Here is a 10,824-nt window from a genome sequence, read left to right on the forward strand (position 1 = left end):
CCCACCCCTACATTTCCATGCGCATCGTCCCATCAGCCATTCAGCAGAGCAAATATTTCAGGAATTAATAATTCATTGACCTCGGAAACATCTTAGTGTTCACACCTCTGAGCCAACAGCAAGATGTACTGGATTTAAAAAAAAAAAAAACAAGCTGACAGGGTTCAGGTTCCAGCGAACAGGTCTATCACTGACCTTTGACCCTGAGAAGAGATTTTGACCAGAGAAAGCAGTGATAAGATAGTTGAAGTTAAATAGAGTTGGATTCACTTTAAAGTAGGAATATGAAACATGGCGTTATACGGCTGCTTCATGCCCTCACATTATACCTGACACTGAACTCTCATTTGTTTACACGTCTCATGTGTTCAGAAAAAACACTGAATGTCAGCTCCGTGTAAATAGTTAATATATTTCATCATGGATAATAATGAGTAAATCAGAGGTACAAGTATAAAGCCGTATCTTGATGGAACTCCTTCAAATTTGGCACAAACATTCACTTGGACTCAAGGATGAACTCTTTAGATTTTGGTGGTCAAAGGTCACGGTGACCTCACATTCTTGTGAATGCAATATATCTGAAACACCCAGAAGGAATTTCATTTCTTCTGACACATTGACCTCACAAAACAAGCTTTTGGCCATAACTCATGAATTCATTCACTAATCATGACACAATTTAACTCAAACGTCTATGAGGATAAAATGAAATGATTTTATATCCAAAAAGGGCAAAAGTCAACTTCACTGTGACATCATAATGTTTTGCAAAAACACTCAAGCTGTAACTCAGGAAGGAGAGACTGTGACCATATTTCCTGTAACGTGGTGGAGGAAACAACTGCGAGGAGGTGATTCTAGTTTTTCTTTTATTCACAATTGCTACCTGCTGCTCAGTTCACCTTTCATTATAGCCTGTCACCTGCCAACAATTAAGCACAATTTATAACAAAAAACCCCAAAACAACAACAGGTAGAATTACTTAGAAATGCATTAACAGTACAAAGAAAAGTCTTTACACAGATAACATCAGAATGAGTGCAATACAGCGTTTCAATAAAAGATTTTGAAATAAAAAGTAAATTTGTAAAACAAATAAAATCATTACATTTCACAATTGAGATAAACTTTGAGTATGTCATGCAAATCCGGTGAGTGAAAAAGGAGAAACTGAGTGAGAAAATTATTTGGGGAGCATAATAAGTAATTCAGGATCAGAATTTATTTTTGCAATGACCATTTTCCATTATTTTTGTAATTGATGTCAGGTGTCCTGTGACTGGCTGCTTATCAGCTACAGTCTTACAGCGGAAGTGAGGCTAAAATGTAAAACAAAATGATACAAGACCATGACTGAATCTGAAGTCCTCTTGAGGACAGCCATCTTTAGACAATTAAAAAGCTTAAAACCTGACATGACCGAAAAGTCTGACTAGTCTGAAATAAAGCTGGACAGATTGCTCTACTGTCAGTTTGTTTGGAGATACAAAATTAAACCATTTTGACCATGAACTGATATATGTGGTCAATATAAGTCAAATACTCACACATTTCTATCAGGAAAAAGGGATGAAAACTCACATGGCTTAAAAACAATTCTTACAAATGTGTTTTGTGGTATTAGGAAAGCAGACTTTGGCCTAGAGTCTAGCAGAACACCAAATTCTACTAGTTAAAGAAATTCAGATTTTTGGAAATAAGTTAATTAGCTGTCTTTCTGAAAGTGAGATGCAGAGATTGACTCATGTCTGAGCGCTCGGTACTGAGTCGGAGTTGGGACATGCTAAAGAAACAGTTAGCCTGGCTCTGTCAACATGTAAAAAACACACCTACCAATATGTCTGACAGGACTCAGTTGATCAGCATGTATCTCGTGTGTTTAAACCATACTTGTATATAGAAATGTAAAAAGCCTGAGACGCTGCTCAGAGCCGCTGGGCTAGCACATGAACTTCACTTTGACACCACAGAACATCCCTGATCATTTTAAATTGACCTGTTTACATTTCCGTTTGTATGGCTTCAACAAACAAAAAGATACATTTTGTTTATTACTGAGCTTTGGAGGCACTGTGTGCATATTTTTTCAACTTTAAGATGAGCTAAGCTAGCCGTTTTCATCATGATGCTAAACTAGGCTAAACACACCTTGGCTCTTGTTCTGTGCCAAACACACACACACACACACGATATCATCATCAATTTTCTTGTCTCACTCTCAGAAAGAAAGCGAAAAAATGTATTTCCCAAAAATTCCTGCTAGAATTATAAAGTGAATCAATAAAATCCTCTTCAGCTACAGTCATTTTAAAGGCAGATATGAAAATCTCTTTGTGTCTGTCTCACTCTTCTGGGGGAGAATGCCAAATGTGTCCATTGACTGAAATCCCACCTCTTTAACCTCATCAAGAGCGTCCATAAGACTCAACAGCTGCATGTTACTGCACAACAAGGACTTATCTTGCAACCAAGAGAGTGATCAAGGAAACCCCAAAAAGCTTTATTGCAAAGCTAACGCTGTTAATGCTCTACAGTCAAAACACTAATAAACAATGAGCAGCAAAACCCTCCAAGCTCTTTAAACCATTTAAGAAACAGAAAGTACACCTGAAACTGGACCAGCTGAAGTAGAGATCTGATCCAGTGTTACTGAAGATAACAAAGGCACAACAACAGTCCTGAGGTACAGCAGCCGTCAAAACCGTAGTTTTAAATTAAATCTCTCAACAGAATTCTGTCAAGAAAATCACTTAAAAGTGTAGATTTACCCAAGAGTAGTCCAAGTTAGAAATGTCTGTCCAAGTGGAACCTGAAAGAAGGCGCACATGTTTTTGCGAAGAACATGCGTGTGTAAGTGTGTGTGTGTGTGTGTGTGTGTGTGTGTGTGTGATAATGGCTGGGCAGAAATCTCAGCACTGACAGGAATCAAGTGGACCTCGCTTCACTAGATCCCAACAAGAAGGAACATTGAAAAGGGTTTCAGTTCACAGATTTACGACGGCAATGCTCAGTGCCTCTTATGCTAACAAGCTGTCAGTGCTACTGAGGAACACAAAGAGTAGAGAGTATGGAGAGAACAAACAGGCGAGGTGGAAGGACAGCTGGGATGTGTTCAGCACTTCATCTCCTTCATTGTGATTTTCAAAAACTGTGCAATGTGAATCCATTTTCCCTGTACATGTTTGATGATCAAAACACAATTCATAAAATCACATAAAACTTCAAAGTAAGAGATTTTTTTATCCCCAGACACTCTTACTCACATACCAAGGGTACGCTGCTGAGAGTTGCTGGTTGCTACAATCATTCCTCTTGTCCGCACTGGCTGTGAAGAGCCAACACAACCACACTGCCAAGACAATTTCTGTAACTTTCTAAAAACCGACCATCCAACAGGCGCGCCCACTTCCTGCAATGGTTACACAGGTGTGGAGAGACAAGACAATGGGCCCGGTCTGAACTTCTCTCTCAGGCTTTCATTTTTCATTCTTTGCACAACTACCTCCATCACTTTTCTTATCCCTTATCCCCATTTGTGCAATTCATTTTATCTCGCCGCTCTGTTGTAACAGCAGCCATTTTGAACACCTATAAACATCAGAATGAGTCTTGCAAAGAAAAGAACTGGGAATTTCTTCCTCCATTACAAAACTATCTCTTAATGGACAGGAGCAATAGTTACAGTGACCAACAACTCTTATTGTGTACATGTGGTATTTGAATATTGCATTACTGATTAAGACTTAAATTAAAAAAAAAAAAAAAAAGTAACTCATCCTTGACCTCCTCACAATCTAAAGCTGTAAGCTCTAAAACTGATTATACATAATCTGATTTCAATCGACTATGCCACATTACAAACCAAAAAAAAACTGCCATTCCTGTCAGAACACATTAAGTGCTGCGTTTATCTCACCATCAACATCCACCTCAAGTGAAGAACTTTCCGGTGCTTGGATCAGAAAAGAATAGCAGCACAAAACAAGAGAACTAAAAACATACCGGTTCCTCTACATGGGACGGTCACTGCAGGGATTCAAAAAAAAAAAAAAAAAAAAAAAAAAATGTATGAGCAGATGGACATAGGAAGCAAGAATTCTTTATATTCAGCCAGTAACAGGTACGGACCCCACGTTCTCAGCCGTTTACATTTCAGCAGCTAGAAAGCCCTCTACCTCCCCTCCCTTTTTGATACTGTGGCTGAAACATTTCCCTCCCTGAATGTGACAGATGAACTCAACATGGAAGATTTAAAGTCCAGAGAGAAGTTGGAAAAGCACAGAAAAAATAAAATCCAGGGCATGTAAAATCAAGGAAAATTAAAAAAAAAAAATGCTTAACCCCTGAATTGAACAGAGATATTTGGCACTTTATTGCACTGAGTCCAGATATGTTAAACAGACTGTGGATGGATGGAAGCAGAAGAAGAGGAGTGCCTGAAGTCACATTGAGAGGGTTCAGACGATGGCGTTTGTGCCTCGGAGGCCGACCCCACGGGCAAACTGCTCCAGCAGGCCGGAGATGGCACCAGAGGGGCTGGGCGCTGAGGACTTGAGGCCCACAGTGGAACTGTAGGCTGCCAGGAAGACTTCCCGCACCGCTTCCAGACGGGCCTGACGCTCAGAGGGGAAGGGACACCTGCAGAAACAAGAGGGTGCAGGATGAGAAGACACAAAGGGAAAACTTAGAGAGGGAAAACCTATTTTAAAAGTGCAAAAGTGTAAAATAATAAGATGAAGTCAGTCTGAGAAATCAGAGGAGAAGAGCAGAATGATGCCAACTGATGCAGAAAAGTGAGTTGAACTATATAAATGGAAAAAAGAAAAAAGAGAGTACTAACTCAAATGAACCAACTATGAACAAAGAACTTATAAAAAATTCCCTTGAATTTGTTTTTTGAAGAATACTGAGTGGGTCATTATACAGCTGAGTATACCCGACAGCTCTCTGCCTGTTTCTGTAAAACACTATTTCTGAGTTACAGGATGTTAAGTATTTTTGTACTGCAGAATTTTGTTATGTACAGGTCAGGGGTCGGCAAGAACTTAGTTTAGAGTTAGTTTTTCATATTGTATGTATTGTATGTCAGCTATTTCAGAGGTCTGTCAAGCAAGCAACAGAACCTTTATCACTTCCTGTCAGAAGTTTTCAGAATTAAAGCTCACAATAGAGTAAATTTGGTCACAGTCTCTCCTTCCTGAGTTACACCACTGAATAATGGCCACAAGCGTTTTTGCTGAACATTATGATGTCACAGTGAAGTTGACCTTTGACCTTTTGGATATAAAATGTCATCACTTCATTTTATCCTAATAGACATTTGAGTTAAATTGTGTCATAATTAATGAATTTGTGAGTTATGGCCAAAGACATGTTTTGTGAGGTCACAGTGTGGCAGAAGTGATGAAATTCCCTCTGGGTGTTCCTGATATATTGCATTCACATGAACGTGAGGTCACCATGACCTTGACCCTTGACCTTTGACCTCCAAAATCAAATCAGTTCGTCCTTGAGTCCAAGTGAATGTTTAAACCAAAGTTGAAGAAGTTCCATCGAGGCGTTACTGAGATATCGTGTTAACGAGAATGAGACAGACGGACAACATGAAAACAATATGGCTCCAGCTCTGACTGTCGCTGGCGCAGAGGAATAAAAACACAGTCTCATGCTTCTTTGTTGTAGGGAAGTGATTCTGTGGTTACTGTTGCGGCCATGACAGAGCTCTATTTCAGCACCAGCCTCGGTCCAACTGACCACAGTGCAGCCTGATGTGACTGTTTGTGTCTGTCATTCACTCCCAACATGGATAAAAATATAACAAGCATTCTTCAGGTGGGGGTACATTCTCTCTATTTGGGAATTATTGCTAGGTGTTGGACTGTCAGTCTGATATTGTAAGATAAATAAAAACCAGTAACGTATACTGATGCTTCACACATGCAGCTGCCATCAGTGTAACACAAAACAAAGACGGCTGATCAGTATCATCCAATCATGCTTTAGCATCATCATTTTTTTCTGTTTCTGTTATCATTCAACTGAACAAGTATAAAACTGCAATCTCATCACATCATTAGCAAGTTTCTGTACTGCTGATAAAATCATGATTTACCAGCACACTGTCTGTCAAAAATCCAAATAAATACAGGTGACTGACTGCGAATTGCAAAACAGTGATGTAAACTTGCCGAAAGATCAGTTTTCCCCATACACTTTAAAATGACATTCTGTTTTGAAGTACAGTTAACCTGTATTCAGAATGAAAACACAACTCAATACTGGAAATGTCTTTGCTCAAAATAAATTCATCAATACCAATTTACAATACTGCATCAAAATCGTTAACAAAGCAGTTTTACAGAGTGACTTACATTCGTCCACTGGGTCCGTCATCTTTAAAACTGAAGGGCAGAGGGGAGTCATAGGCAGCAGCGACAGCAGATGAGGTGGAGGAGGCCGAGGCCAGCGGTGGGGGGAAGGGCGTGTGGTCATGGATACTGCCACAACCAGACACTATCTGCCAACTCCCATACTCTGTAGAGAGGGAGGAACCTGACCGCGTGTACTCTGCTGCTAACCTGAGGGAGGGAGAGAGAGAGCACCCTTCGTAAACATATTGAGTGCGGCAGACTCTTAGTCTTATAGTACAAACATGAGCCACAGCTTCAGCCTCAGGCTCTGCTTGTCTGCAGTCCTACTTGTGAGTAAAATGAAGAAGCTCCAGAATGAAGCACAAGCTCATTATCATCCAAAACTTACACAACTCAAGTGTTTGGGTAAAAATAAGATATCACGCAAACTTGGACAAGATGATGAAGCTGGATCAACTCACATACCTCCTCCCGGGGACAGCCAATGGGCTGCTGCCAGTGCGTGTGACAGCGTGTTCTGATTGGTTGGAGGAGGAAGAGCTGGAAGACCTGGCCTCATTAAGTGGATGGGAGAAGTGCTCCTCCAGAGGGTTCTGCTTATTCCAAACAACCATCTGAGGAGAGGAGGTGGTGCCTTTTCTCCTGAGGAGAGAGGAGAACACATCAGCAACAGAGAAGGAGCCTCTGCAGCACTGACAGTTTGTCATGTTAAGTTTCCCAACTGATTGATGTTGCAATTGTGTGATGATGATGATGAAATAAAAGACAGAAAAATAGCTGGATATACCGACTTAAATTTGTTTTGACTTGGATCATCACATCACTCAGGGTCTGACAATTACTAAATTGTTGGGCTACAGTCATGTTCACACCAACAACATCATTCATTTTAAAGTTATAATCTGTAACTTTTCCACATTAAAATGTCTAAAACAGCTAGACCTACGTTCTACATGTTGTTGAGTTGTGTTCTTAAATTTTCCAAAATGTTTCCATCAATCCTCAAACCAGAGAAATCTGTGATTTTAACCATGGTAACGCTCCGTTTCATTAGTCGCCTGTCAGTGACATCATATGAAGTTAAATAGTTAGTTCAAGATTATTTTATGAGTTTTGAAAATGGAAACCTAACTTATTTAAGTAACGGAATCTGAGAAAACAAATAAAACAATTTAGATAATAAGTTGAATTTTTAAGTTGACATGTCTTAGTTTAAGAGTCAGTTTTTCATTTGACATGAAGATCTAGCAGCTGCAGCTGAAGCCATGTGAAGCTGCTCCCAGTGACTTTGTTTAGTTATCAGTGTACAGGGGTGGGGACTTTAATACTTTAGCTTTTAATGATGATTAGCGAAGAGAAAACAATGACTTAATTTAACATGTATTAAATGCACACATTCATTTTCCATTACAAATGACGAGGTTAAAACAGTTGTAAGTAGTTTAGGTGTTAGGCCTCCATGTGCCAGAACGGCTTCACTGGCTTTGATTCTACAAGTCTCTGAACTCTACTGGAAGGATGAACACCATTATTCCTGTGTGACTGTGGCCAGTCCAGCCAAAAATAAACTAATAATCTTAACTCTCAAGCAATGCATGCTGGGAAGTCTGCTAATATACTTGTATAATAAATATATAAATATACGCAGTGCATTAATTCAATTCATCATTTCAATTCAAAAGACCTAAATTCTCAATACCTCATGTATATGAGTTCAAAAGTGGCCTGAAATGTTCCTGGATTGCATGTCTTTGTGAAACAACTTGGCCCCACCATTACAGGCCCTTGCATTTCTTGGTTTGACCACTGAGTCACATGGTTGTTGTTGAATAAATATTAACATACTGGCAAAACACTCATGATGAAATAATTACCATCAACTTTCCCCAAACAGATGTTAATCCCGGAATTTAGTGTGTGCTTGTGTCTGTGTGTTTGTCATACTGACCAGCTGGAGGCCTGGGGTTGGCTGGAGAATAGGTCCACGCTGTCAGTGGTGAGGCTGGAGGCGCCGCCTACCTCCTCAGTAATAAGGGAAAACTCACTGCTCAGACTGGTCACACTGCCACGATCCCTCGACTCTGTATCCAACCAGAGAGCAGAGCCATGTTCGTTCAGGTGGAATAAGAAGCCATTTATATCTGAGGTGTGGCATAAATCAGTATACCAGTGTAGGCTTTAAACCTTCAGTAGAGTCTTCAGGATTAAGATTAATGATGTAACATGTTTTTGATCCAGGCCTTGCAATTTTCTGAAGAGATGAAAGTCTTCTACTATCACCCAGAGTCTCACTGCTTTGTCTATGCCCGACACCGTGAGCTCGCAGCACTCTGAACCTTTGTTATTCCTCATTTCATCAGAGCAGAGACAGATGGCAGGAGTTCCCAACGCTCCCACAAGTATGTCACAAATAAACTATCTTATAAGGAAATGCTATATCAAGTTGGACTGGGATAAAAGAAAGACATTTAACACTTTTCCTAAACATGATTGTGACTTGTGTAATAATAAATGTATGGAGTTCAAAAGGAAAACATGGGAAATATGTTTGTAATTGTTACATGGTTTCCACAGTCACCAGTAATTAGTCCCATGAAGCCCCCTAATCTAATGTTTTCCTTTAAAATTCAATGAAAAGTTTATGAGAATAAATAGAAAAATTAGCTCAGATCCTATATTCACAACATATACTTACACGTGTTTATACTTATCAGCCTGTATACAATTCTTTGAAATTAATTCAGCATTGTAAATGACCCGTTTCCCATGAAGTAACTGATGATGTCGCTTCAACAACAACAAAAAACTGAAACGCAGTTTTCTTTAAAGTGACAGCACCGACTTACTTAACTGGCAGAGATCTTCCACAGTAAAATCACTGTCTTTGAAGTGGGAGTTCTTCCTTCTGGGAGAGAAAGAATAAATGATGAAATAACAACAGATAAATCAAAACAAGAGAAAGAATACCTGATGCTGATGTTGCTAGTCAATCACGAGATAGATATTCACTGTAAGAGTAAAACTCTTTGACAACAGAAAACCACAGGTAAAAAAGGAAAAGAATAATAGACACGTATAGACATGTACAGAACAGAACATAAATGAAGGAACACACCTCTGTTTCTTAACAGCAGAGAACTTCTCTGAGACAATGTGCTTCAAAAAATTGAAGCAAAAAAAGAAAATCTGAGGGAGAAAGAACAATTTCTGATCAGAATAGAAAACAGCACAAGTAATGTAATTTCACTCAGGTGTTAAGGCAGGTGGCGAGAGAAATACACTACAGCTACACTTCACTACTGTACTCTACGTCTGTGGCCTGAGACTATGCTGGATTTAAATATTGTTATTTCTGCTTCTTCTTTGATAGATTTCTCCAAAGAACAGCACCTTGTTTCTCAAGGACTGACATCAAAACATGACACTACTGTTGATGATTCAGACCACTGACCACTCAAGTGTAAGACACTGACTGACACTGTTGTGTTACACGTCATGCCTCTGATTCTGCATTTGTCTGTTTGGTTCAGTGTAAACAAGCAAAGGCAGCATATCAAGGGGTCTTCTTGACAGTAACACAGAGAGATCTGTTTAAAAGGGGCTTATATTAAAGACTATGACAATTTTTTTAGGGATCTCCCTAAATTGGTTTTAAGGTCTGTGACTTAGAAATGTATGAGCAGGACATTTTACAGCTGAAAAATAAACGGGTCAATTCTCTGTGGTTAATAAATTACAAATGGCATCTTGAAATTTCTCGTCACTTATAGGCCTGGGTGTAAGTCAAGACTATAATCAGCAGATAATAATGGCTATGGCAGTGTATCAATTGGACTTAAGTGAAAGTATATTGATACAACATGATGAATTTCTGAGTGTGAACACAGGAACAAACGAACCAGGCTTTTAGTCCAAACCAAGCTGTTCTATGGCCAAAAAGCAGAAATACCTTCTCACACCAAGAGACTTGTGTCTCGTGCTGAACGATAAATTCTATTTTCATCATCATTGCGATATGAACATGTGCAACAAACACATCGCAAAAGACTGAGAAATGTGATGAAAAACTATTTTATTTACGTGTGCCATGCATTCACACAGGGGCTTCAAGGCGCTTTAATTACAGCTCGTTAAAATCTTTTCACCATAGGCTTTCAGAACAAATCAATCTGTCATTTCTGCTGTCCTTCATCTCAAAATCTTGCTGCGTCAAATGTGTTTCAAACTCAAAAACTGTCCAAAAGAAATTTTACTTATTCTATTCAAGCAAGCTGTCAGTTGGATTGTGACTTGACATGTATAATATTCTGTTCCTATCTATCTTCTTTCATGCAATAGAACCTATATTATCATCATCACAGGGAAAATAAACTATTTAGATAACATAAACTTACCTCCTCCCCTTTGGAGAGTCGATCTGGCAGCATGTGACTGGAAAGAGAAGCAGAA

General features: G+C 39.3%; 1 protein-coding gene across 2 annotated transcripts in view; it reads right to left on the reverse strand.

The window, feature by feature from the left end:
* Positions 1-855: 855 nt before the first annotated feature.
* Positions 856-10,824, reverse strand: part of mtmr14 (myotubularin related protein 14) — a 27,073-nt gene continuing 17,104 nt past the window's right edge. Inside the window, exons 13-19 of one of the 2 annotated variants that reach the window (XM_087178898.1) lie at positions 10,770-10,806; positions 9,491-9,561; positions 9,222-9,280; positions 8,324-8,456; positions 6,841-7,017; positions 6,376-6,582; positions 856-4,642 (exon numbers count right to left, since the gene is read on the reverse strand). In XM_087178898.1, coding sequence (XP_087035024.1) covers positions 4,462-4,642; positions 6,376-6,582; positions 6,841-7,017; positions 8,324-8,456; positions 9,222-9,280; positions 9,491-9,561; positions 10,770-10,806 — 865 coding nt within the window. In that variant the 3' untranslated portion in view covers positions 856-4,461. The remainder of the gene's footprint in view (positions 4,643-6,375; positions 6,583-6,840; positions 7,018-8,323; positions 8,457-9,221; positions 9,281-9,490; positions 9,562-10,769; positions 10,807-10,824) is intronic. The other variant, XM_023424728.2, reaches the window with a different exon arrangement.

Source organism: Seriola lalandi, unplaced genomic scaffold, assembly GCF_002814215.2.
Source record: "Seriola lalandi dorsalis isolate HSWRI2012SDOR001 ecotype SW California unplaced genomic scaffold, Sedor1 jcf7180002054748, whole genome shotgun sequence".
Classification (NCBI taxonomy): domain Eukaryota; kingdom Metazoa; phylum Chordata; class Actinopteri; order Carangiformes; family Carangidae; genus Seriola; species Seriola lalandi.